We start from the raw sequence: 27840 nt of genomic DNA, 5'->3' as shown, positions 1-27840 counted from the left end.
GTCATCGCACGTTTGCTCTTGACCTACCGCGATGCGATGACGTCACTGCGCGTCGCGCGAGTCGCGTCCGATGCGATGACGTCATCGTCGCTATTGGTTTGCCGGTGACGTCACTATGTAAGTGCAGCACTGCAGTTTAAATGCCCGAGGTATGTAGCGGCGGCGCATGCGAGCATTGGTAGACGCGCTTCGTGATTTCCATTGTGGGGTGGCGTCCTCAGTATCCACAGAAGGGTCACTCTTCCCCCGTCATGGTCGTCATTGCCAGCGACAGCCATGATCTGTCCACTGCTGGGTGAACCGAAGGCCTCCATCCATCATCATCATCTCTCTCACGGCCACGTGCTGCGTTAGGATCCGTCCGGCACGAGCTCGTTCCATCGCTCCGTCTCCGCGGTTTGACGTGCTCTCGGGCACTGCGGTGGCTCGGAGATGTTAACTACCTCGCCTGGTGTGCAGGCGGTCGTGGGTTCCATCCCGACCCTGATGAGATGTTTACTACCTCGCCTGGTGGGCAGGAGGTTGTAGGTTCGACCCCGACCCTGATGAGATGTTAACTACCTCGCCTGGTGGGCAGGAGGTCGTGGGTTCGATCCCGACCCTGATGAGATGTTAACTACCTCGCCTAGTGTGCAGGAGGTCGTGGGTTCGATCCTGACCCTGATGAGATGTTAACTACCTCGCCTGGTGTGCAGGAGGTCGTGGGTTCGAACCCGACCCTGATGAGATGTTAACTACCTCGCCTGGTGGGCAGGAGGTCGTGGGTTCGACCCCGACCCTGATGAGATGTTAACTACCTCGCCTAGTGTGCAGGAGGTCGTGGGTTCGATCCTGACCCTGATGAGATGTTAACTACCTCGCCTGGTGTGCAGGAGGACGTGGGTTCGATCCTGACCCTGATGAGATGTTAACTACCTCGCCTGGTGTGCAGGAGGTCGTGGGTTCAACCCCGACCCTGATGAGATGTTAACTACCTCGCCTGGTATGCAGGAGGTCGTGGGTTCGATCCTGACCCTGATGAGATTTTAACTACCTCGCCTGGTATGCAGGAGGTCGTGGGTTCGATCCCAACCTCGATGAGATGTTAACTACCTCACCTGGTGTGCAGGAGGTAATGTGTTTGATCCCGACCCTGATGAGATGTTAACTACCTCGCCTGGTGGGCAGGAGGTCGTGGGTTCGATCCCGACCCTGACGCCTGCTGTGTATATGGAACTTGTGTGTGTCTCTCTCTCTCCCCGTGGTCGCGTGGGGTTTTCTCCGCTTCCTCCGGGGTTTTCCCTCCACATTTAAAATCAACATCCCGTGGTCAGAGTATGTTGTCTGCTATACGTTTCCACGCGATCAACCACTTCGTTGAGCTTTTATTTGTGGCTAGGTTGCTTTAGAAAAAGAACTACATCGTCTAGCTCAGCGTGCCTTACTTGGTCAAAGAAAAAAAATAGTTTTAATAAGTTAAATCAATTGTATGGCTTCATGCGATCCGATAGACCGATGAGGATGGTCATAAAACACGTCCAGTGTCGGCGGTATGGTGGTGAGGAGCGAAGGAGCCCTTAAACAACGGAGATGAAGGGGCCATGCAGGGTTTGTAGCAAGAGAGGAGACAAAATAGACAACAATGTTACGCGTAAATTTCACTAAAATTATTCAGAAACCTCGTTAAGTTAAGTTGATGCGGGCAAGCAACGCGTGCCGCCGCTACCCAATCCGATGTTGCATTTATCTTGAGCAGCGTGTTGAAGTTGAAACGTGTTCCGCCCTTCATTCATTAAAACCCAAACTCTGTGGTTCTTTCGGTGAAGTTACGGCGATAGAAAATTATTAATAGATCATGACGTTTCGATCGCAACACAAGCGACCGTCTTAAGGTGTGACTTTACCGAAAGAACCAAAGAGTATGGATTCCTGCAGTCACGAAAGCTTCAAATCATTAAAACCCGTTGGTTTTAATGACTCGGCAAATGTGTGAAATGTAACATTTTCTCCATTTACTTATACCAGGGGTCGGCAACCTACGGCTCCGGAGCCGCATGCGGCTCTTTACGGGCTGCTTCTTGACGATGAGTACGTATGTACTCGGATGCATTGCGGCTCTTGAAATACTGAATTTTGTACCGAATTGGAAAGAAATGGCTCTTCTTGTTATTTTGGTTGCCGACCCCTGACTTATACAGTCCTGAGGGTTTTTTTCAACGCCTTTTGCTTTCGCACCTCCGATTGGCAGTGTGTGTGTCTACGTACGGTGCAAAAGAAGTTCAACACATTACGTAACTACGCTTGTCAAATCCAAATTTTTTTTTGTTGGGAAAATGTGAAAGCGAGTGACCTGGCCTGACAAAAAAATGTGTTTTCTTCGCAATCTAAGCGTTATTATTATTACGCGTGTGTTTAACCAAGGAAGCCCCCGCTGAGTCGAGATTATTTTGCAGGTGGGTCCTGCCAAGTGTCCGGAGTCAGGGCATCGATGTTACTGCCGCTGCTGCCGCCGCCGCTGTCGTGTGTGATTCCCACTTGAGTAATTTGCAGGTAATTTTTCAGCATTGGGAGGTTTAGGCCAACACCAGTCGTGCTGTGTGTGTGTCTGTCAGCTGTGTGGCGAGCGGTGGTGCAGCGGTTAGCGCGCTGCGCTTTCAACCCGGCGACCCGGGTTCGATTCCCGCTCATGGCCACCACCAGTGACGATTATTTTAACCGGTCCCGGTCCTCCCCTAGGTCGACTCAGCCTCAAATGAGTACCTGGTGCGGTGTGTAAACATCGCCACTGGGGAGACAAAGGCGGTCTACAGTCTGTTAAGGCTATATGGGGGGTCTTTGTCTTTTTAGCTCTGTGAGGAAACCGGATAACCGAAAGAAACCCCATGCAGATCCAGGGGGGTGGGGGGGTAGAACGTGCAGACTCCACAGAGAGGCGCCCGAGTCGGACATCAAACCCATGACCTCACCATGAGGCACGAGTGTTCGCACTGCGCCACCCTGTTTGTCCCGATCAGTGCGCATCTGTCAAGCCTTGTACATCCTTCGCTTGCTTTTCTGAGCGCTTGTGTGGCTGCATCTGCTTGCAACGCGTCGAGGAGCACTTCCCTCACACTTGTACCGATGTTATCCGCCCACGAGAGGGACGATGATGAGGACTCGTGTGTTGTTGAGGGCCACCCTTCGTGGACCAGGATTTTGTGAGTCGCACATTTCGAAAGTGCTACTCGTACGATAAAGCTGTATAGTAATACACCATTGGAACCTCCTTTGCCAGTAGCAAAATATGATAATTCGTTTCTTACCCTTTTATTAGGCAACAAAACGGACACCTTTTTTTACCTAGTCTCATTAGGCTGTAAGAAAAGCTGTCTCGGGTGTGGACCAATCAATTTCAAGGACAGTGCATGCATTATCATAGTTGTGATTTTTGTTTGCATTCCGACCGCAGGTATTGAGGTCAATGCAAACATGACTCCTTGTAAAAAAAACTGTATAATAATAATCTATATATATATATAAAATCGCGAATCTGTCTGTGTGTGTGTCTGTGTCGCCGGACCATACGCAGTTTCATTGGACGGCGGTTGCCCCTGGCAACGGGTAGCGACGCCTTCGCCGCTTTCATTGGATGGCGGTTGCCCCTGGCAACGGGTAGCGACGCCTTCGCCGCGGGCTGCAGTTTCATTGGACGGCGGTTGCCCCTGGCAACAGGTAGCGACGCCTTCGCCGCTTTCATTGGACGGCGGTTGCCCCTGGCAACGGGTAGCGACGCCTTCGCCGCGGGGTGGACGCCATTTTTAATTCCCGTTAAAAATAGGCGCACGCATTAACACGCGACTCTGAGGTAAATTCATCAAAGTTTCATGTCCTCTTCACTCCCCCCCCCCCACCACAATGTGTGCAATTACTATTATAGGGTCGGTAGATTATAAAATTATAGCGATTAGACAGTATTATTGTAGCGCGGGGGGGGGGGGGGGAACGGCACCCGTACCCAGCGGGTGGGAAAATCAGGCGAGGCCGGAGGCTCTGCACGGTGCTAGGCCTCGACACCCACCACGCGACTCTGAGGTAAATTCATCAAAGTTTCACGTACTCTACAGAGTGGTCAGGGAGGGAGAGTGGTGAGGGAGGGAGAGTGCTGAGGGAGGGAGAGTGCTGAGGGAGGGAGAGTGCTGAGGGAGGGAGAGTGCTGAGGGAGGGAGAGTGCTGAGGGAGGGAGAGTGGTGAGGGAGGGAGAGTGGTGAGGGAGGGAGAGTGGTGAGGGAGGGAGAGTGGTGAGGGAGGGAGAGTGGTGAGGGAGGGAGAGTGGTGAGGGAGGGACTCAGCCTCAAAACGAGTAACTGGTGTGGTGTATTAACATTGCCACTGGGGAGACAAAGGCGGCCGGGCGTGGTGGATACAAGTCCCGGGCGAAGCCGGGTAGTGAAGCTAGTCTGTTTATATTTGAACAGTGTACATTACAGTACGCAAGCCTTTATGTGATATTTGTACATTGCAGTGACGCAGTGGTGTTATCCATTGCATCAAATATTTTTTCGTTTCCCGACTCGTGGCTGCGGCTAACATAAGTAGCACGATTTTTTGTCGTCGTCCCCCGCACCTCCGATGAACACGCTTGGCTACGTGCGGTGCGAAAGAAGTTCAACGTGTACCGTACCATGGCGAGTGGCATCTGAACCAAGCCTGGTGCCCGTGGGGCCCCCTCCCTTCTATTGCACCCAGTCCACATTGACCGGCGTGGTGAAATATGGTCATGCTTCAAATTACAATGACCGGCACGGCGTGGAACAAGGCATTCGTCCAGCAGTGAATTGACGGAAGGAGATCAAATTTCGTACCGTAACAACAAAAACATTCAAACGTACACCCAGCTCCAGTGAGAAGTTGTGCAGCAGCGTGACACAACAGTTATTGATTTACATCGTGTTGCATCATGTAACCGTGATACGGGCCACTTGCTGTAAATCCCATTTCCTCCACTCGCTGACAACAAAAAAACGTGATCCATTGGTCACGAGGATTGAAACAAACACTGCGCGCAGTGGCAACAGCGAGCCGGGACATTGAGTGTAACGTTGCATTTTCACATAGTTTGTATAGTCTGTATACTCTGCTTCGCTGTGAATCAACACGTCGCCTCGCTCCTAAAGAGGGCAGGCGGGTGGGGGCGATACGGTCACCGAAGGGTATGTATGTATCAACATTTTATTCGTGTGCCCCTCTTTTTGTTACACACTAAGCTATACACCTTCTTGTGCGTGTATGCTGTAGTCTCTGATACTGGTAGGAACCTCCTGGTTACACCAGCCCACAGGGGATTATTGTGTCTGTCCGTCGTGCAGGGAGGGGCTGGGTGGGGAGGGTGGGGAGGGGCTGGGTGGGGAGGGTGGGGCTGGGAGGGGAGGGTGGGAGGGGCTGGGTGGGGAGGGGCTGGGTGGGGTGGGGCTGGGTGGGGGGTGGGAGGGGTGGGGCTGGGTGCGGAGGGGCTGGTCACCCCGTGGTGCCCTTATAAAACTCAACGTTTAACCTACTCACGCCGGCTTGTGCCTGCCCTCACAGTCGGGCATATTTGCGGAATACACCACGCCGCCGTTGACCCTGGCCATTGACCGAGCAACCCAACGTTCCTACCAGCTCCCTCCGCAGGAATGTGTCTATATTACTGTCGTCATGATCATGGCTGCACAGCGGTGCAGACGCGTGGAGTGGCCACAACCAGTTCGGTTGTTGCTCTCAGCTCGATCGTGTATTAATCACCTTGCTGCAAGACGCGAGATCGCCGAGGCAAACGTGTGTTGCACTGTGGGACCTTTTTTTCCAGAATAAGAATAGGTTTTCACAGCTTTCAATGTTGTAGTTTTTAACACCGAAAAAATTGCCAAATTTGTTTTACTTTGTGATGAAGACAAAGAACATTGGTCCCTCTCCAAAAGTGGTTGACAGGTGTTATCTATGACTTACAGCTTTCGTGACTGCAGGACGAACGCTTGTGTTGCGATCGAAACGTCGTCGTTTTTTTTTTGTTATTTCCTTTGAACCTATCCACGTGACTTTACCGAAAGACCCAAGAATATTGGTGTATCTATGTATTGATATACTACAGAGTATAGCCGGGCAGCTAAAATGCAGCAAGTTGGCACAGTGGAGGGTACAGCTGGTGCAACTACCGGTCATCTCAGTCAGCCAACCCATGGCACCTGGGTCTGTCCCAAAACGTCCCATCAGCGAGCCTTCGACACTTCACGTGGCCTCAAAGTGCACCTGGCCTGGCACAGGCGCCGTGGTGATGGCACCATCACTTAGTGGTGAACGGCGGGTATTGGTATACTACATATAGGCTGAAAGTTAATGTTTCAGGAAAGTAGAAGTAAGTTTGCTATTGTTGACTGTTGACCCTTGCATTGACAGTCTTTTATATTTTCTCGTAAATAATTAATAATTTTCATAATATATATATATACCCTGGAAAGTAACATACATTTATGATGACTATTGGATTTTAGTCATTGTTTCAGTCATAAACAAACATTGCTTTTACAATTGCATTGCTCCTTTCTGTAATCACTGTAATTGACTTAAATTCTGGGTTATTAATGATTTCGTTCTGATCTTTTAGTGAACATCTTTGGTTTAATTAAAACTTCTCGAAAATTCAATATTTTGCTTTCAACGTCCTATTCCGCCCAGAAAGTCATTGGCTGTGTCCGTACAATGGGGCGCCACAGTGGCGAGATGTTATCTACCTCGCCTGGTGGTATGCAGGAGGTCATGGGTTCAATCCTGTTCCTGACGCCTGTATGTTTGGAGTTTGCATGTTCTCCCCATGGCGGTGTGGATTTTTCTCCAGGTCCTCCGGTTTTTCCCGCGACATTTAGAAATGTACATTTAAAGCAGTTGGCTGTTTATAAATTTCCACGTGACAAGCCACTTCGTTGAGCTATCATTTGTGGCAAGGTCGCTTCTCAAAAAGAGCTATATAGCTCAGCGGGCCTTATCTGGTAAAACAAAAAATAGTAATAAATGTAATGGTCCCCCTTGGCCACTGGACATTGGCCCCCTTGACTACTCACACCTCCATGCGTGAAGAAAAAGTAAAAGTGGAGCCACGCAATTGCTTGGTCACGCCACTGCTGTTGGAAGGGCTTCGACTAAAGGAAACTCAAGAGACTCCCTCTTGAAGTTACTTTTCCTACCCTTCTATGGTGACCAGATGTCTCCAAAGAGATGGGAGTACACACACTTTACCCTACCACATGCAATGTGCTTATCGACTTACTGGTGGACCCCGTTTATGCTGTTTTAACACATAGGCTTTCGTGGCCACTATCCATAATATATGTTTATTGGGGTAGATCCCATAAATGTACGACGTTTCGCCGGTAATTACAACCAGCATCATCAGGCGAAAGCCAGAGTTTATACTGCTGGGTCGACAGACATGGTGGTTTTTTTTTTAATGTGCCAAATTAAATTGCCGCACCAGGAGATCAAATCAGCGACCTCTGTATTGCATGGGCAGTTTGGTAACCATTGCACCATGGCGACACTGCACATACCATCAATATGAGCAAATAATTGCAGTGAGTGCATTAACATCTTTACGTGCTGCTTGTTTTTCAAAAGGGGAATGGCTGATGGTGAAGACGACCTTGATGTACACGGTGATGCAACTAGAGCCGGCGCCTCAATTCCTAGGAAAAATACGACTTGGAATGTGGAAAATGCGCCAGGTCATTCGAACGGGCAGCCTCGCTCCGATGGCATCAGCTCCAAAGAAGAAGAGGGGTCAGGTGGCCCCAGACGCAGCTTTACAAGGGCTGAGTACTTTACATTGATCTCCATCGCCAGCGTGGAGTTCACCTCCATGATGACCAACTCGGTCCTGGTCCCATTCTTTCCTGAGGAGGTACGTGCTGTAAAAAGTGCCACCTTGCATGAATATTTAAATTTACATACATTTTTTTATTTTAGAAAAACTAAACTTTTTTTTTCAAAATGTCGAAAAATCCGAGTCCATACATTTCTTAGAGCAGTATGCCTCCTCTGTCAGAGAATATCTGCGGAAGATGAAATGTCCTTCAAGCGGCCTTTTACCATTTACACAGAAGTCAAACTGTTCCACACACTCTGCTATGAGATTGTTGAATGACAGACAAACGATATTTTTATTCTCAGAACCTGAATTTAGCCAGTGCAATATCACATTTAATGTGACTGACTGCATTGTAATGTAGTCAATTTGAGTCGAAAAGCAACTTGATTTTGGTGGCAATTTTTGTGCAATCAATCGTGACCTGGTTCAGACGACCTACTTGCTACACTACGCTTGAGAATCAAACACAACATCTCGGGAGTGCCAGCTAAGTGCTCTGACTTCTGTGATTCAGAACTGCAGCCCTGCTATTTGCCTGCTCGATATACTGCACATATGACGTAACAGTATGCAAGTGAATTTAATTTTCATACAATTATACGCTACAAGGGGGTTATCGGTGGTGATGCATGAGGTTATTTTATCACAAGGACTATGACCATGGCTACAATATCAAGCTGATGTGTGGCTCTATCTTCCTAGGCTGCTAAGAAAGGAGCCACCGAAACGGTGGTGGGACTGATATTTGGAGTGTTTTCCCTCGTTCAGCTCCTCTTTTCTCTTCTGTTGGGAAAATACGTGAGTAATCGTTATTTGCCGCAGTGTTTTGAATTGCGTCATTAAAATGAGGTGTAAATGTTTGCAGCAACCATTTTGAAAACGTACTAGAAAAAATACTCTACACAACCCCCAAGAAGAAACAGAGCTGTCGGAAAGACAGCTCTGTTTCTTCACCTGAGGACGGCTGCTTGTGTTGTTGCCGAAACGTCATGATAATTTTATTTTATTGTTTTATTTGTATTTTATTATTTCCCATCTACGTGACTTTACCGAAGGAACCAAGAATATGAATCCCTGCAGTCACAAAAGCTTTAAATCTAAACGTGTGTAATTTTTTTTATATTCATGGCCATCTTCAACATTCATAGCGATTACAACACTTGCATTTTGATTTCAAGCTTTCGTGACTGCAGGGATTCATATTCTTGGTTTTTTCGGTAAAGTCACGTAGAATGGAAATAATAAAAATAAACATAATAAAATCATTCTCACGACGTTTCGGCCACAACGCAAGCAGCCGTCCTCAGGTGAAGAACATTATGTTTTATTTTTATTATTTTATTATTTCCATTCTACGTGACTTTACCGAAAGAACCAAGAAGATGAATCTCTGCAGTCACAAAAGCTTTAAATCGAAATTTAACTCCCAAATAATCATTCTCATCATCAGCCGTGGTCAGTCCACAGCTGGATGATAGGCCTACGCAAGCCACCATCATCTCTCCGAAGCCTCCAATGTCATAATTTGCCCAACACCTGGACATGGACTGAATTGATCACTCCATCTCCTGGGTGGATGTCCACTTGAATGCGTTCTATTCCTTGGCTACCACTCCATCCACTCTGCCATGCTTGATCATCGGCCTTCATCTCTTCCAGCGACATATCTAACCCCAACAGACTTACTCTTTTGAACTGTTTTAATTTGTTTTTAAGCTGTGTATGTTCCCGAATCAATGTTTCCCTTTTGCTCATTGTAATTCTAAGCATGCATTTAATGATTTACACACTTTTCATTTGAACAAGACTAACAATTATAGGTCAGATCATATAACAAATACTTGAATGGTGATGCTATGTGGACAGAGAATGTCGATATATTTAACATGCATATAATCTGTTGACAGATGGTTAAGATTGGAGTCAAGTTCACGTTTCTCTCAGGACTGCTGGCCTCTGGAACCTGCACAATTCTGTTTGGGTGAGTTTAACACGTGGCAGGCTTTCGCGACCAATATTATTCATAATAAAGGTTTTTGGGTCAGATGGATGTGTCGTAACCCTCCACCACCCGACATGGCCAAACAGTAAAACATGTGTCACGTTTTTCAAAGGACAAAATATTTCACTTCTTTAGCCCACCGGTGTGCTGAAGAGAGAATCAACAGAATTTTTAAATTTGAGTAGTACGACGTTTCGATGATAATTACAATCAGCTTCATCGGGCAAGAATGGTGAAGCTCACCTGTTGCTTCCGGTCTTAAATAGAGCAGCAGCAGGGTGACGTCATCTTCAGCACACCGGTGGGCTAAAGAAGTGAATTATTTTGTCCTTTGAAAAACGTGACACATTTTTTACTGTTTGGCCGTGTCGGGTGGTGGAGGGTTACGACACATTTATAAATAACGCGATCTGACCCAAAAACCTTTATTATGAATGGGTGAGTTTGTTGCCCAGCCAAAGTCTATAGTGGATTTATTACAAGTCCTCTTTTTTTTAGCTTAATGTTTCCCAATCTCATTTGTCTAGTGAGTTTTGTCAGCAAGATCTAGCCTCAAATGGACACGTGGAGTCACCTACAATGTGATTCCCTTAAAGTACAAGTTAGAGCTTTTGTTTTTAACATTTAAATTTTCCTATGAAGCTGGGTCCCCTCCCTTGACGTAGCTATCGAGTGTGCAGGGGTTTCAACTTGTACCAGGCACCAGGCATCACGGGCCTTGGAGACCCACATCCCTGGCTGTGGAGAGGAGGGGAAATTGGACAGGGGGCCTTTGGTCCCGTTGCCATGTATGTATGTACCTTGAACTTCGTTTGCACCGTACATAGCCAACTGTGCTAATCGGAGGTGCAGGGGAAGAACCACAAACTAAACACAAAAAGCAGTTCATCTTCTTGGTTCTTTCGGTAAAGTTACATAGAAGGAAAATAATAAAATAATAAAAATAAAACATTATAAAATAACTCTCACGACGTTTCTGCCACAACGCAAGCAGCCTCTACCTGAAGACGGCTGCTTGCATTGCTTGCTGCTTGCGTTGTGGCCGAAACGTCGTGAGAATTATTTTATTATGTTTTATTTTTATTATTTTATTATTTCCCTTCTACGTGACTTTACCGAAAGCACCAAGAAGATGAATCCCTGCAGTCACGAAAGTTTTAAATGGAAAAAAAACAAAAAGCAGTCCATAACGAATCCTCCGCGTCTGCGTGCAGACTCCTAGACGAGGCCCCGAGCGGCAGGATCTTCATCGCCCTGTGCTTCCTGCTGCACGGCGTGGACGCCGTGGGCTGTGCTGCCTCCATGACTGCGTCCTTCACCATCTTGATGTCGATGTTCCCGCACAACATCTCCACGACCATCGTGAGCGCCAAATAATCCCGTTTCAGACTCAACCTTGTCGGTTTAGGGCTCACAAGGGACAAACGCAAGTGTTGTAATCGCCATGAATGTTGAAGATGGCCATGAATATTAAACAAATTACACACGTTTAGATTTAAAGCTTTTGTGACTGCAGGGATTCATATTCTTGGTTATTTCGATAAAGTCACGTAGATGGGAATTAATAAAATAATAAAAATAAAACAAGATAAAATTCTCACGACGTTTCGACAACAACACAAGCAGCTGTCCTCAGGTGAAGAAACAGAGCTGTTTTTCCGACAGCTCTGTTTCTGCACCGGAGGACGTCTGCTTGTGTTGCTGCCAAAACGTCGTGATAATTTTATTTTATTATGTTTTATTATTTTATTATTTCCCTTCTACATGACTTTACCGAAAGAAACAAGAAGATGAAATTACACACGTTTCTTTTGGCGTTATTGTGTAAGCGTCGACATTTTTTCATCTTTTACGAAGCTACGTTCACAATTATGCTGAGATCGGGCGCATCCCAGGTGATGTGGTCAGAGAGGGTTACGCACGCGGATCACATGCATGTGTGCAGCTCTGTGGTCAATGCCATAGCCCCGTGTGAGTAGAAGCCCCACCGGTGTCCCCTTCGGCAGGGCTTCCTGGAGCTCCTCGCAGGGCTGGGCTTGGTGATGGGTCCTCCTCTGGGCGGGTTCCTGTACGAGGCGTGGGGCTATAGGATGACTCTCATAATCGTCGGCGTCTTCATGTTGCTCACCATCCCCGTCATCCTCGCCGCTCTGCCTCCGCAAGGTGCCTGGTCGCATCTCCTCTCGTCAGATCGTGATCTCACTTTTCAATGAAATATTGTATTGCTATGATTCTCCAAAACGCCGCACTGCGGTACATTCCAATTGCGGGACTGGCGCCTTGTAATGAGTGCGCGTCTCTCTCTCTCTCTCTCACAGTGCTGGTGGGGAGCAGTGGTTCGTTCATACGGCTCTTGTCACTGCCCTCTGTGATTGTCGTGGCATTGCTCATCTGCTGCGTGGACTCATCGATGGGATTTTTCGATCCCAACATCTCGCTGTTCCTCTTTGAGCAGGTGAGAACACGCCGCTTCAGCTCCTGAACATTTGGTGGAATGCAGTCCGCCTGACGATGGGGGGGGGGGTTTGAGAAATGTGACGTCACATAAAAACTTTAAATAAATATAGACAACACGTTCTACTTAATTAAATAGACTTTTTAATAAATGTTTTCTCCTACAACATCAGAGTGCAGCACCACATTAAATACGCACTACAATGACAATAGTTTAAAGCGATTTGAAGCATGTTTTCTATATTTTTTTTGGGGGGGGGGGGCAGAAATTTGTGCCGTCATATTTGAGGGTGGGTCAAAAATCGTCCAAAATCGCGTGACGTCATTTATGGACGGCCCCTATGACAATCAAGTACAATGGTGGATGTTGCTCTCCTGGCCCTCTGCTGCCCACCGCGTAGTCCCTGAGCAGCCTATGACAACAATGGTGGCTAGCCACGAGCCAGGCTCAAACCCGTTTAGCTTCTGAGATTTGAGGAGGTCAAGCAAATTCTGGGTGATTTGGTGATTTGGTCATAGGCTTGTTTTTATCTTCAAATTTGAAAACAATGCGTCTGTGAACTAATTTTCCTTCAGCATCCAAGCATTCAGATTCTTCTAGTAGCAAACGCTGCAGAGGTTTCACCTTCACCGAGTATATTCAGCAGAGTGTGGTCCATTACGCAAATACCGCTCTACAACTTAAAGTTATACGTGACAATAATGCATGAACACTCGGTCCCGAAACATTTGTTGCGGAAACTTGCACTCAAAATTAATGTGTGCTGCCTCTGTGATTTATCGGTAATTAAATGGTAAGTGAATGAAATGGGGTATGTTTAATAAGAAACGAGAAATATGTGTAGTGAAATGTGATTAAATGGGAATTAGTTCATGTTGGTATGGCTGAGAGCTTCTATCCGGTGACATCATTCTCAACATCTGTGAAAAATAACTTCATAGCTCATCGGATTTCTCCAGTCTAAAATTGTGATTTGGTATTTAATCACGTTTCCAGAAGTTTCCATTGTTGTGGCCTTTCACAGTTCAATCTGAGCTCTGGGAAGATTGGACTCGTCTTCATGAGCCTGTGCATCTCATACTCTGTGAGCTGTCCTGTCGTGGGCTACGTCAGCGACCGCAGACCTGTGAGGACGCACAACGAGCCACTCCACTCGGCTCTTCCGGACAGTTCTTTTACAGAGACAAGTTTGCGTGCACAGCCACTGACTATCATTCACCATCGCAACACCCGCGTGCGGTCTAAAGTCTGCCTTGCGTAAATGACTCGGTAAAATAAAGGCGGTTTACACCGTCCCACAGCAAGGTGTGGATGTTGAACTTCTGCTTTCGCACCGTATGTAGCCGACCCTGCTAATCGTATCGGAAGCAAGAGCATTCCAGACGGCTGCAGAAGCGCATCTGAAAGCACACAATGCAGTGACCATCTTTAGCATAGTAAAGCCCCAATTTAAGATGGCTGGGTGGCTTAAAAACTGCCCTTGAGAGTGCTTTGTGCGAGCACTGCTGAGATCCTGGTTAAAGCGCTTATCTGCTGTGATGCGGAGTTTGACTGTCGCCCCAAGCTTATATTGCTTCTTTTGGGGCACTGTACACTAAAAAAGTTAAGCACAATTCAAAGCATTATTCAGACTCAAGTGAGGTGCCCCTGCTCTGTCAGACATCATGTTGATGCAGAATTGCAGTTATTTTGGATCGCATTTATCATTGGAAAAATTATCCCTTTAATCATGGGGTGATCACAAGTGTCCCTGGGAGCAAACAAGTGTTGGGCATTGCCCATCTTAGATGCCAGCTCTGGGTCAATAATAAAATTTCAACATTTTTTATGACAGGAGTCGTTAGGACAACCACCGTTGACTTCCCAAAATTAGTACCTATTTTATCAACCACCACAGGCGAATGATGATGAGCTGAGTTGATCCCTGACCGGGATGGGAACGCACAAGCGTTTGGTTGTGTGAGCCTATTTGTGTCACCCTTTTGGCTTTGTTGTTAATTTTGCAGCAATGGATGAGATGCATGATGCTGGCTGGAGCTTTTGTATCCGGTATCTGCTTCTGCTTGTTGGGCCCTGTTCCCATCCTGCACATCCACACGTGAGGATGACGTCAGTCACTACACCACCTGCACATGGCACCTGATAGTGGAAAGACAAAAACTGATTTTTTTCTGGTTTCCAAATCGGATATGTGGGCTGCAGTTGCCTGAGCTACCACAACAGCTATGCAGCTGTTGCGATCACGATGTTGTCGTGCTCTTCACTTGTTTTACGGTGGTGGTACCATTATACTATTGCTGTGGTGCTCTTGTAGTATTCTTGCTATGATGCTGTTGTGTTCTTGCCTTGGTGCTTTTATGTTGTGTTGTGATTTACCATTATGGTGATGTTGTGGTGGCATCAGTCAGCTGTGGCTCGTGGTGGTGGTCCTGGCCGTGCTGGGTGTTTCCATCGCCACAGCCATCGTCCCCACATTTTCGGAGATCCTCCTCATGGCCACGTAAGTCCAATTTATTTGCCATCTGGGCACGGTGCAGTCCAGTGGGTTTGAGTTTCACAAATCTCTACGTGGCCCACCAACCCTGTAGTTGTGCACCACTATGCTGGCGATGCAATATTTACAATTATTATACTGACAAAAAAATAGGCAATAACACCGACCGTTGTTTTACTCTCACCGATTATTTTGCTTTCAGTAACAATGGCTTTGAAGTGGGGCTGGGCACGCTGGGGTTGGTGTCCGGTATCTGCAATGGCTTGATGTCTTTCGGGTGAGTATGGCCAACATCGGAATCAGAAGCATATTTCCCGAGTTAGCAGGTTACACAGGGCTGCGCTAGCGTGAAGGGTAAACGTTCACTCCAGCAGGGCTTGTCAACGGGGCTGTATGGACTCGGAGGTAGTGGCATTGCTCAGAGCTTCTCATCTCAGCTCTAGAAACTTGTAGGAAGTGGCATTGACCAGGGCTTCTCAACCCGGCTCTATCGACTCGTAGGTCGTGGACTTCCCCTTGAGTCTGCACTGGGGGCCCAGGTGCCAGGCTACGAATAAGGCAGGAAAGTTGACAGGGCGCGGTTGCATTCTTTGCACCAGGGCCTATTCATTGCCATCCATGCTTGAGTGCTGCCCACAGGGGTCCACTGGCATCATTAGGGGCCAAGGGGTCTGCTTCAGGGGCCACCACAAAGTGCAAAGAAATCCCCAAAGGAAAGTCCACTCTGCCATGCAGAAGCCCCTAGAAGAAGGGTCTTGAGATTAGGTGAGGGTTCCCAGGTATACATTCTCTAGGTAGGTAGGTATTCATTTATAAAAATATATCCTTACACTTATTATACTACCCATTGTGCACGTAATAGTTGATTTTATTTAACTCAAACTCTTCCATTAGGCTGATGGTCAGAATTAAAGGGATTGCACAAACAAGACACGAGTTGGCAGAGTACAGACAGTACAAATACGACTGGTAGTACACCATCGAGGAAGACGGGACAGTAATAAAAATATAAATATTCCAAAATGGGGAGTACAGACAAATTTCAACGCCTGAAATGCAACATATCGTGCATCTAGATTCAATAATTTCTTTACAACTGCTTTTTGTGTTTAGTTTGTTGTCCTCCTACACCTCAAATTATCACGGTTGGCGACATACGGCGCGAAAGTGGTTCACCATTCATACGTACATCGTCGTCGTCATTCATGGTCAGTTTGCGGTTTAATGAAAGACACTTCGAGCCTTCGCCATCTATCGCGGTCCTGCGATACAACAATGAACCTATCACTGACAAATGAGCTGATTTCATTGCTCCAACTCTGTGGTGGATATGCTCCTAGGCACATTGAACCGTACTTAATGACAACCGTTCTATTTTCCAGAAAGTTCCGTGACATGGAGTATCTGCGTTAAGGTATTCCATGAAATTAAAATCTCAGATGCGCGTTGTGCAGTGACGGCTGCCTTCCTTGTGGACCTCAGGAACTTCATAGGCCCCACGCTGGGCGGACTCCTCGATGACTACGTGAACTTCAAGTGGGCCGCGACCATGGAGGGGCTGCTCTTAATCCTTGCGGTGAGCCACCGGTGGGGGGACATCACTCCAGACTCGCACGGAACATCTGAGAGCAGCCACCATCGCACCTCTGTAAATGAATGGTGCCAGTCAGTGCACAGTTTATCAAATGAGTGTGCATTTAATTAATTGATTTCCTAAATATTATTAGAAATGTTTTATTGACTTAGAAGAGATTCAGAAATGCATAATGCTGTATAGATGGCCCGAATGTGGATGGAACAGCTGGTCATTCGGTCCAAGGTTAAAAACTCAGTTATTTTTTGTAAAATAGTAATACAAATGTACAGCCTTTGTCAATCCACTGCTGGATGAAGGCCTCCCCATGTCGAGTCGTTCATGGGGGTTGTTTGACCATACTTCATGCTTGTCAGTACAGGTTGGATAAAGGATGGGGCCAGGTAAGATATCCCTCGCCACTGGTGTTATCTGTAGTTGGGGATCGGGTCACTGGGTTTATGCCGCCGGGTGCTGGTGGCTTTGCACGTGGCTAGGAAACCAGCACTGCGGAGGCAGCGAGGGTTGGTGGATCGGACAAATGAACCTTATGGCGGTACCCCGGGGTACCTTATTACCCCGGCTCTCGCATAATGTCTGTTGACATTATGCGAGAGCATAATGTCGGTCATAATGTCTAAGTCTGTTGATTGTCGGCGATGCGGCAATCGACTCATCTCGACGTGCTGTACACAATGCACTATGGTGCACACGAGCGTTCAGGGTTTCAGAGCAATCGTCCTCGTTGCGTTTCGACTTCGCGGAGTAGCACCACTGATTTCGGATTTATTGGTACCCCAGTCGCGGAGTTAAGTACACCCCTGGAAAAAAATGGTGTCCCAGAAATAAAATATTGAATTGCCTCGGCCATTTTGTATTATTGGTACCCCGGGGTACCGCCATAAGGATCAAATGACAAAATGTTGCGAGACTTCCTGGAGGCATCGAGGTGCAATACCGTGGCTTGCCAGCAGGTTGAGGTACAGCAAAGTGTGCATTGATACCAACTGTCCGCTCTGTATGATATAAAACAGTTTTCTCCTTTTAAAGGTCCGTGGGCCACTGGTGGCACCTGGTGGTCTTTAGTGTGGCCCCTGACGTGAGGCCCACGACAATACACAAAAGTGAAAACACCTCCCCATCATCATCGTGCTGCTGTCAAACCCCAATGCTTTGAAATGTGTTGCGGCCCTCACACTGATGATGTCTTATTGGCAAAAGGGAAAATTAATGAAGACCACTGGTATAGAGGGTTGCCCTCTCGCAAACATGGATTTTATCCTGGGCCTCTGGTATCCTCCCACATGTGTAGTGACATCGCGGATGTCACTGTGTAATGCCGGCCCTAGAGAGGCACGGCGTGCGGTGTATTGACATCTCGGGCACCACTCACATGTGGCTGCAGTACCGGCCCTGGAGGGGCCTATTGAGCGCTGACTGACAGCGCTTGATGGCACCACGCTCTGCATGCAGTGCCGACCCCTACAGGATAGGGAGGGAGAGTGTCGGCCACAGGGAATTGGGTTACGATAGGCCGTGGCACTCTGGTTCACCCCAGAGGACACGTGACCGGTTAAGTCTACACAGGGCCTCCAGGTGGGGGCTCGGGGTGGTCACGTGTCAGGGCCGAGATCCTGCTCGAGGGTTCTCGAAGGTGGGCGTGGCTAAGGGTGGAGCCAGTGGAGTCAGCCACGCCAAGAGGGACCGGCTGCTCTTTTTCATCCAGAAGAATCTACGTTCTACATCCTACAGAGTCTCCAACACGTGGACCTGGACCTCTGAGTATGCTCCCATGTTCTCCTTGAATTGATCAAGATGAGCATCAAGGATATGGACTTTGAGGGACATCCTACAGCCCATTGTGCCGTAGTTCTTCACCAGAGTCTCAACCAGCTCCACATAGTTTTCGACCTTGTGATTACCCAAGAAGCCACGAACCACTGTGACAAAGCTGTTCCAAGCCACTTTCTCTCTACTAGTGAGCTTCTTGGGGAATTCATTGCACTCCAGGATCTTCTTTATCTGTGGTCCGATGAAGACACCGGCTTTGATCTTTGCCTCAGACAGCCTAGGGAAGAAGTCTTGAAGGTACTTGAAGGCTGCCGACTCCTTATGAAGGCTCTGACAAATTGTTTCATAAGGCCCAATTTGATGTGCAGTTCTGGCATCAGCACCTTCCGGGGGTCAACCAGTGACTTTCACTTGACGTTGTTCCTCCCCACAGAGAACTTGGTCCGCTGTGGCCAGTTCCACCTGTGGTAGTGCGCCTTGGTGTCCTTGCTGTCCCAAAGGCAAAGATAGCAGGGAAACTTGGTAAAACCGCCTTGGAGACCCGTCAGGAATGCCACCATTTTGAAGTCTCCAATGACCTCCCAGCCGTACTCATACTTCAAGGCGTCCAGCAAGGTCTTGATGCTGTTGTAATCTTCTTTGAGGTGCACTGAGTGAGCCAGGGGAAGAGATGGGTACTTGTTACCATTATGGAGCAGCACGGCTTTGAGGCTCCTGGATGAGCTGTCAATCAAGAGGTGCCACTCATTCTGGTTACAGGTGATTCCAATTGCCTCGACCAGACTGGTCACATTGTGGCAGAAGCAGAGCCCATCTTGACAGGTGAAGAAGCTGCAAAAAGATTGGTGACACTTCCTTTGATCTGCGACTTGCACACTTTCATCCAACAAGTTCCACTGCTTGAGCCTAGACATCAAAAGCTCGCCATTGGACTTGGTGAGACCAAGATCTCTGATCAAGTCGTTGAAGTCTTTTTGGTTGGGGTAGTATGGCTTTCTCTCCTCAGCTTCACCTCTGAAATTGTCGTTTGGATCTACAACGTCTTCCTCGCTCTCTGACTTGCTGCTCTCTTCTAAAGACGGCTGCTCTCTCTCCGGAGGAGTGGGTACGGGGAGCTCATGTCAGTGTGGCACCGGGGCGATGGATGAAGGAAGGTCCGGATACGTGATAGCAGGTGCATTTTTACCAGTCAGACGTTTGGAAGAGTCCACCATGCAGAAGTAGCAGTTGCTTGAGTGGTCAGTGGGTTCCCGCCAAATTCTTGTGATAGCGAACTTCATGGCAAAATGCGTCTGCCGGATGCTTGCATATTACTGGAAACTTGTAGACTATTCTAGAAGTTACTCCAAGTTTACTCAGCATTGAATAGATCTGGAATGTTCAGGAAAATAGGTAAATTTCAAAATATCACTGTCCAGGTCACAAAAGCAAAGTTCGTGGGGAATAATAGCCATTTTATGTCCCTTTGAGGCATAAGCAATTAGGAAATAACACTACCCAGGAACAAAAAATAAAAAATAAACTGTTACACAGTGCGATTCAATATGTTATTTCACGTAATGCCTTACCCGTGAGTCAGCGTGTAGTTTTGAGATGTAAATGCAATGGGTGGGCGAGGACTGGGCTGGATGAGTTCATTTCCCCACCAAGTTGGCAACAGTAAAGGAAACTGTTGAGACGTTACTCGGGCTGTCGTGAACAACACACAACTGGCTACACTTTGTAGTACATCACTGTGGTCTGTCTGTGATTGTAACACTCTTTTCAATTATTCTATTCCAGGCATTCCTCATGCTTGCATTTTACAGCTACGAGTGCATCAGTGAAAACAGGTATTTGCACAGTGGTCTGACCATGCCGGCCTGCTATCACAGGGTTTTTATTTAATTTCCCAGCCACGTCCGCTCCTGTGTAGCCAGCCAACTACACAGGGAGCGTATCGTAGTCACAAGTTACCCAGGTGTATATCGTCACTCGCGGTTACTCGTTCAGTTATCAGTGAGTCGGTGGACTTTATGCACAATGTACATATAACTGAACAAGACGATGTTTCTGAGAGCGACATTACACATGTATCCAAATTACATAGAGACTGCCCCCATTGTGAAAAATGTGGAATTTTCACCACTGGCTGACATCTGCCAATGGGAATGGGCACCATATCCGGTATACCTCTCAGCTATAGCTGTGGCTACTAGTTCTCTACCTACTCCGGTCTACCAGCAAACCTGCAAAAAATATTCAGTGAACAATTAAGCCCTGTGAATAACCAAGTTGCACCACGCTCACGTTGTTGAGAGTGCATTTCACACATCCCGTGTCCGCTTCTGTTACCACGTTCTCTGCAGGCACCGCCAAACAGAAGAGCTGCTCGGCGATGTGGAGGAGGCCACCAGACCCCTGCTGTCCTAGCGCTGGGTGGAGTTGGACAAGCCAAGCATCGGCGTTCAACGTGCGAGGGGTCGTGGTGCAATCGCGGTCAATTGTGCCAGCATTAGCACACGGCACTCATTGCAAGCAAAAGAGGTGGATCGAGAAACTTGGCAAGGGAGAGGTGGTTCTGAAATTTCAAGATTTTTAAATGGGGCCCTAAATTGATCATAGTAATAATGAAATCTATTTACTTTTACTGGTAAATATCAATAAAATACTCATCAAATTTTTTGGTTTTCAAGGTGCCACCCCTTTGGATCCACCACTGATGCAAGCAAGAACACATTATAAATGTGTAGAAATGGAAAGGTGGCTCACAAGTGATAGTGCTGGGCTGGAACCGTTGTGAACCTCTTTTCGATTCTAGGCAGCTGCCACCATTAAATCAAAGTGCAATAAACTGGTAGTCTTCGCCCAGTCACCACTAATTGCACACAAAAAAACAGCACGGTAAATTAAATTCTGCACTTAACGTTGAATGCCAGCACTGAGCTGATTATTGGTTTTACTGTCATGCGATGAGCATTACTCTGTCCCCTACTCTGTTGACCAGAGGTCACTTTAAAGGACCGAGAGATCCGAGTGGATTCTTCTGATCTTGAAAAAATGCTGGTTGCACATTTTGGGAGAATTGTTGGGAAAATACCAAATGAAAATGAGTATTGAGACTCAAGTGTTCCTGCACCGTCAGACATGTTGATGGAGAATTGCAGAATTGTAGTTGTCCGTGTTCAAAATTGTACAAATGTGCATGACAAAATAATCTGACCACCATTATTATTGCATGATGTTTATCATAAAAAGTAAGCGGCTGCCAAAAATGTTAACCTCCAGATTACATTTAAACTACTGTACAGTGTTGATGATGGTCATCTCTTTTAGTTTGTGCCTGTACACCAGTGCAGTCTCAGACAGTATATTTATTTTTAATCGTGCACAGATCACATCAGAATCAAGTGAAAGTATATTGCGATATAGTGGAATTTTATAACTCGATAAGGAATTGGAAAAAACATCCCAAGTTCGGAATCTCATGAAATCATGAGATGAAGGTTGATGTTTTTGTGAATAAAGGAAAATTGTTGACACTTTTTGAGAGGAAATGCCACTGAGACCACTGATTTTAAGACTTAACTTTTTAATTTGCCTTACCCGGAACGGTTTTACCACCTCTTATGTATCGAAGAATATTTGTGCCTTAGATTTCTCAGAAATGTGAAAAATACTGAAACTAATTTAAGCTGGCTGTAGCATATCCATTATTCTGTTCACATGTGTTGTAATATATTTACTATGTATTGCACTACAAGTTTGTCGGTTGCATTGTTTTAAAAGTACAGCATGCTTAAGCTAACGGTACCTTGTCTGAGGCACAGGCTGGAAATCTTAACTGGCTCGAATGCTAAAACAAGTCTCTCATGTACGAGGAACATCCTGATGGTGATTAACCATATTTGTTCATCAACTAACAAGATATGACCGTCTAACAAAAGGCGTGTGAATTTAACGTGTGAAAACGTCAGGAAGCAGGTCAAATTATTTGAAGATGGTAATAGTGGAGACATTGTCGTTAAATCAAGCAGTGGCAGATGACTCCAACAATTACGCAGAGCGGAGGAAATCATTGGTACTATCGTTGCAAATTGGTCACCATACTGTCAGGACTATGTCATATATTGGCTTATCATTATATATGTGGATAGTGTTTGAGTGTGGCTATGCAAGTTGTGGGCCTGGTAGAGGGACTTCCAGTTGAGCCTCTCTGTTTCTGTTAGTGGGGAATATATTGCGTGTATTTATGGAATCGAAAGTAAGTTTAAATGTAAATAAAGTTCCTTTCAAAGTGATATCGTTCAAACACTTTAAAATTCTTTGCATTCTTTGTCATCTTCACATGTCTCATCTGATGTTCTCTTCTACGCTACGTTGCTGTTCTTGTAATGATAGAGTTTAAAACTCGATAAAAGACTGTGTAGTATAGAACACACTATTAAGAGACTGGATGAAGACCTCCCCGTGCCGGCCATGTGGATTGGTGACTAGGGGACTCGGGACCAACTCAGATGTAAGCCGTGGCACTGAATGCAGTGCGCATCTAAGAGCATAACATTAACTTAAAATTTTGACAAAAAAAATTTACACTAATCAATTTTCAGGTCCAGCCAAAACAAACCCCTTTGCAATAAGTCAAAAGTGTTTATTTCGTGGGATATAATAGCCGCGCCGAATGAACATGGACTATCCACCACCGCTCCCACGTCCAGGGCAATTCTCTATACCAGCAGCAGCAGCAGCAAATTCGAACTTCCCCGCGTTTCAAAACAGCTGCTAGCCCACGTGACCTAAGCGCGCTCGGAATTGTTTTGGCTGTCGCGCGCTCAGATTGGCCGGCGGCTCCCTCCGCTCGCCCCGCCCCCCTCCCACGTGCGCTCCACTTCCGCTGTCAAGCGGCCTGGAACAGCACGTGGAGTGGTAACCGCGGGGTGAGCCTCCGATGCGCCGGTGAACCGACCCGCCTCTGCCCCCTTCTTTACTCCAGAGACCCGCGCCTAGGCCACCCGCGCCACGGCGTCAACGTGTGGTGGGACTCCGAGTGCGAGGTGGGTGGCGTGCGATTATTTTGGGTTTGTTTCTTCTGCGGGTCACTCCGCGGTTTGTATTCCCACGTTTAGAATGGAGGCGCGTTTTGATTACTTGGCCGCGTGTATAATGGTGCACGTGATACGCAGATGAAGCCGTTGCGTTGAGATATCATTTGTGATGGATAGGTCGTTTCTAAAAAAAAATAATAGCTCAGTGGACTTTGGGGCCGTCCATAAATGACGTCACGCACCTAGGGGGGGGGGTCAGACATTTGTGACGATGGGGGGGGGTGTGAGAAATGTGACGTCACATCAAAATGCGCTACTTTAAATATAGACAACACGTTCTACTTAATCTAATAGACTTTTTAATAAATGTTTTCTCCTACAACATCAGAATGCAGCGCCACATTAAATACGCACTACAATGACAATAGTTTAAAACGATTTGAAGCGTGTTTTATTTTGGGGGGGGGGGGGCAGAGCTTTGTGACGTAATAATTGAGGGGGGGTCTGACTTTTTGTGACGCCGTGTGACGAGGGGGGGGGGTCAAAAATCGCGTGACGTCATTTATGGACGGCCCCTAATAGCTCAGTGGACTTTACCTCGTAAGATTTTTGTTTAAGTTTTGTTTTATTTATGTTTTTTGGAAGTGATTTGTTTACCTTTTCTATGCTTTGCAATCTGTGTCGTGTTTTTGTTGTAACGTTCTGACCCACCCCGACTGGACATCTGTGAAAAATAACTTTATAGCTCATCGGATTCCTCCTCCAGTATACCGACTGTAATCACAACGCTCGTGACGTCACTCCACGGCGACCAGCCCCCCTCATTAATATTCATGAGCGGGTGACGTCACTCAATATAGAGTGCTCCCTCCCCCCTCGCTAATAATCATGAGCAGGTGACGTCACTCCTTTGAACAGCCCCCCTCAATAATGATGAGCAGGTGACGTCACTCCACAAGGACACCCTCCCCCCCATTCATAATAATAATTAGCAGGTGACGTCACTCCACATGGGGGGCCGAGGCGCCTCCTCCCCCCTCCTCAGCGTCAACTCTCAACCCTCACTACAAAGGGCAGAACCCTCACGTCACGTGATCTCCACAACGCTGTTGAGACGTAGAAGTAAAAAGGACGTCATGATGAACAAGGGATGATAACCTTCAAATGAAATAGGTCTGTGTCACCGCGCCCTTACAGAGTGCGCACGAATGCATGCAATGAACATATCACGTCGCGATCTGATTTTCGCCTGCACGTTTCAGATTGACTGCAATACACCCGTCCTTGGACGGGCAAAAGGCGAGTTTATAATCATACCATCGTGGTATCCGCTCACTCTTGTTAGAGAGACGACTCAAGGTGCGCGAGGAATCGCAGAGAAGCGTGAAGGCAGCCACGCCTACAGGTGCCCGAGCTCTGCGGTCCTCTATGGCCGTGATATCCGGTCACTTGATGAGTTGTTTACACGTGGGAGGAAATCCGGAGCACCCGGAGGAAATCCACGCGTGCGAGCGATGGGGAAAACACTTCGCCATACCAAGGGTGGCACAGTCGGGTTTTTGCCAATCGGGTTTAATTGTCTTTTTATATTAAACCCGATCATCTGAGATTTGGAGAAATCCGGTTTAATTGGTTCTAATTGCAGAACCACACTTCGCCAACTTCTCAACGATGGGCTTCATCCATTCCAAGCTAAGGAACTCACTGGCGCCCACGGTTGTGGAGGAGAAGCTCGTGTTCATCACGACCAACCTGCCCGCCGCATTCTACGACTACCCCGTGCCCGACGGCCCCGAGTACGATAGCATCAGCGACGAGGAAGCAGCCTAAGCCTTGCATCAGAGTTTCGTATTCATTACACCAGGTTTTAATTCCCCGAAATCGGGTTTAATTGTATTAAAGAAAAAAACCTGATGCCTGCCGCTGGAAAAATCGGGTTTTTTCCACCCATGCGCCATACAGACGGAAGAGGTGGAGAGTTCCACATCCCTGCAAGACTGCTTTCGAGCAGAGCCACCTGGTGGACGCGCACGGGAAGGGAGTTTAACAACATCTGTGCAGTGATCCATCAACCCTCGTTACTGCCGCTGCTGGATTACAGGCAGCCACGTGCATAGGGGCCGTTCATAAATAACGTCACGCACCTAGGGGGGGGGGGGGGGGTCAGACATTTGTGACGATGTGTGACGAGGGGGGGGGTTGAGAAATGTGACGTCACATCAAAATGCACAACTTTAAATAAATATAGACAACACGTTCTCCTTAATGAAATAGACTTTTTAATAAATGTTTTCTCCGACAATATTACAACATCAGAGTGCAGCACCACATTAAATACGCACTACAATGACAATAGTTTAAAGCGATTTGAAGCATGTCGCCATACCAAGGGTGGCACAGTCGGGTTTTTGCCAATCGGGTTTAATTGTCTTTTTATATTAAACCCGATCATCTGAGATTTGGAGAAATCCGGTTTAATTGGTTCTAATTGCAGAACCACACTTCGCCAACTTCTCAACGATGGGCTTCATCCATTCCAAGCTAAGGAACTCACTGGCGCCCACGGTTGTGGAGGAGAAGCTCGTGTTCATCACGACCAACCTGCCCGCCGCATTCTACGACTACCCCGTGCCCGACGGCCCCGAGTACGATAGCATCAGCGACGAGGAAGCAGCCTAAGCCTTGCATCAGAGTTTCGTATTCATTACACCAGGTTTTAATTCCCCGAAATCGGGTTTAATTGTATTAAAGAAAAAAACCTGATGCCTGCCGCTGGAAAAATCGGGTTTTTTCCACCCATGCGCCATACAGACGGAAGAGGTGGAGAGTTCCACATCCCTGCAAGACTGCTTTCGAGCAGAGCCACCTGGTGGACGCGCACGGGAAGGGAGTTTAACAACATCTGTGCAGTGATCCATCAACCCTCGTTACTGCCGCTGCTGGATTACAGGCAGCCACGTGCATAGGGGCCGTTCATAAATAACGTCACGCACCTAGGGGGGGGGGGGGGGGTCAGACATTTGTGACGATGTGTGACGAGGGGGGGGGTTGAGAAATGTGACGTCACATCAAAATGCGCAACTTTAAATAAATATAGACAACACGTTCTCCTTAATGAAATAGACTTTTTAATAAATGTTTTCTCCGACAATATTACAACATCAGAGTGCAGCACCACATTAAATACGCACTACAATGACAATAGTTTAAAGCGATTTGAAGCATGTTTTATTTTGACATGGCGTCATTTATGGACGGCCCCATAGTCGTGAGTGTGATTCTGCGTATAATTATCGTGCAGCGTTGTGAGATGCAATGAGCGTGGATGACGCAAATATGAAAGCTGAAATTATAATTGCTACCACGGTTCGTAATAAAGATGTTTTTTTTGGGTTAGATCGCGTACAATATAAATGTGTCGTGAACCCGCCACCACCCGACACAGCAAATCAGTAGGGTTTGTCACGTAAACCAAACGTGCCACTACTTCAGCACGCCGGTTTTGTGTTGGAGAGTAAACCGACAACATTTGACAATTGGCATGAATTCAGGAACGACCACGACGGTCCTGGATGAGAGGCGGTGCACGGCCACCGCCACCCGGCTGACACGAATTGGTGAGGCGGCCCCACTTGATGGGAAGCCGAGCACTGGGTTGGTTCCCTCGAGACCGGCTCTTGCCAGCATTGCTTGACGTGTAGAGCCCTCTTGTGAATACACTGCTGGTTGACTGCCTCCCCAAGCGGAGCCTTTTGGGGCGATTTTATGAAAGCTCAGCGGGGGTAGACATGGACGCTGGGAGCGCAGATGTACAGTACAACAACGCATTTTGCTGCACTCCCCTCTGCTGCCGACCACGTAGCCCCGCAGCACCCCATAGCAACCTGTTGTGCATGGCAGTGGCCCGTTGCATGCTGCTCTCCGCACACAACCCCTGGTTGTATTTACGAGATTTGGCGAGATGGGCCCACTCGTTTCGGGCGATTTGGCCAAAGGTGGCTTCTGGTAAAGCAACGAGGGCTTCCTCATGGTCTGATGCTCTAATACGAGTGGGGTTTTGTGACTCTTACAATTTGGATGTTTCTGGCATCGCAGTGCCACTGGATCACAAGGCACTGGACAGGCTCGCGTGGTGGCGAGATGAAACTTGCCAAAGCGAAAAGCAGACCGCGATGTGGTATTAATTGCATGAATTCGTGTGCAATCTGTAAGGGCGTGGTGAGACAGACCTATTTAATTTGAAGGTTATAATCCCTTGTTCATCATGACGTCCTCTTAGTTCTGTCTCAAAAGCCTTACGGAGACCGTGTGACGTGAGGGTTCTGCCTTTTTCGTAGTGAGGGTTGTAAGTTGACGATGAGGAGGGGGGAGGAGGTGCCTCGGCCCCCCCATGTGGAGTGACGTCAGCCGCTAATTATTATGAATTGGGGGAGAGGATGTCCATTTGGTCACCTGCTCATGGGATGCTGGTCGATGTGGAGTGACGTCACGGGCATTAAGGAGATTCCTGGGTGATTATAGTAGGTATAGCCAGGTCACTTCTGAAAAAAAAACAGCTAAATAGTTCAGTGGGCCTGACCTGGTTAACATAATAAATTGTTGAGGTTTAAAGTTTAATAGACCAATCTTTGATGCTGACAAATTGA

The 27840-nt window shown here is 47.3% G+C and overlaps 2 protein-coding genes across 9 annotated transcripts in view; both read left to right on the top strand.

Moving 5' to 3' along the window:
* Positions 1-12: 12 nt before the first annotated feature.
* On the top strand, positions 13-22450 carry LOC133344277 (MFS-type transporter SLC18B1-like). Of its 8 annotated transcripts, XM_061554361.1 has the most exons (16): positions 125-149; positions 2433-2529; positions 3548-3690; positions 7606-7888; positions 8558-8653; positions 9763-9836; positions 11072-11219; positions 11864-12020; positions 12176-12312; positions 13337-13438; positions 14319-14410; positions 14717-14812; positions 15009-15083; positions 16289-16382; positions 19953-20002; positions 20519-22450. In XM_061554361.1, the coding sequence occupies exons 4-16, from the start codon at positions 7610-7612 to the stop codon at positions 20580-20582; spliced, it is 1464 nt and encodes a 487-aa protein (XP_061410345.1). In that variant the 5' UTR covers positions 125-149; positions 2433-2529; positions 3548-3690; positions 7606-7609; the 3' UTR covers positions 20583-22450. The 8 variants fall into 8 exon arrangements, with proteins under 8 accessions (XP_061410350.1, XP_061410343.1, XP_061410349.1 ...); XM_061554362.1 differs by lacking the exon at positions 125-149 and having other exon boundaries at positions 2415-2529; XM_061554359.1 differs by lacking the exons at positions 125-149; positions 2433-2529; positions 3548-3690 and adding an exon at positions 22-117.
* Positions 22451-23053: 603 nt separating this feature from the next.
* Positions 23054-27840, top strand: part of LOC133344273 (MFS-type transporter SLC18B1-like) — a 29258-nt gene continuing 24471 nt past the window's right edge. The window contains exon 1 of the mRNA XM_061554355.1: positions 23054-23203. The gene's annotated coding sequence lies outside the window, so the exon portion shown is untranslated. The remainder of the gene's footprint in view (positions 23204-27840) is intronic.

Source organism: Lethenteron reissneri, chromosome 19, assembly GCF_015708825.2.
Source record: "Lethenteron reissneri isolate LAM-NWPU_2019-01 chromosome 19, ASM1570882v1, whole genome shotgun sequence".
Lineage (NCBI taxonomy): Eukaryota > Metazoa > Chordata > Hyperoartia > Petromyzontiformes > Petromyzontidae > Lethenteron > Lethenteron reissneri.
This window is presented reverse-complemented; position numbering and strand designations above follow the sequence as displayed.

Coding starts and splice junctions, on each gene's coding strand:
- LOC133344277 (XM_061554359.1), top strand. Junction 8,654..9,762: donor CTCTTCTGTTGGGAAAATAC/GTGAGTAATCGT, acceptor ATCTGTTGACAG/ATGGTTAAGATTGGAGTCAA. Junction 14,411..14,716: donor CCCATCCTGCACATCCACAC/GTGAGGATGACG, acceptor TGGTGGCATCAG/TCAGCTGTGGCTCGTGGTGG.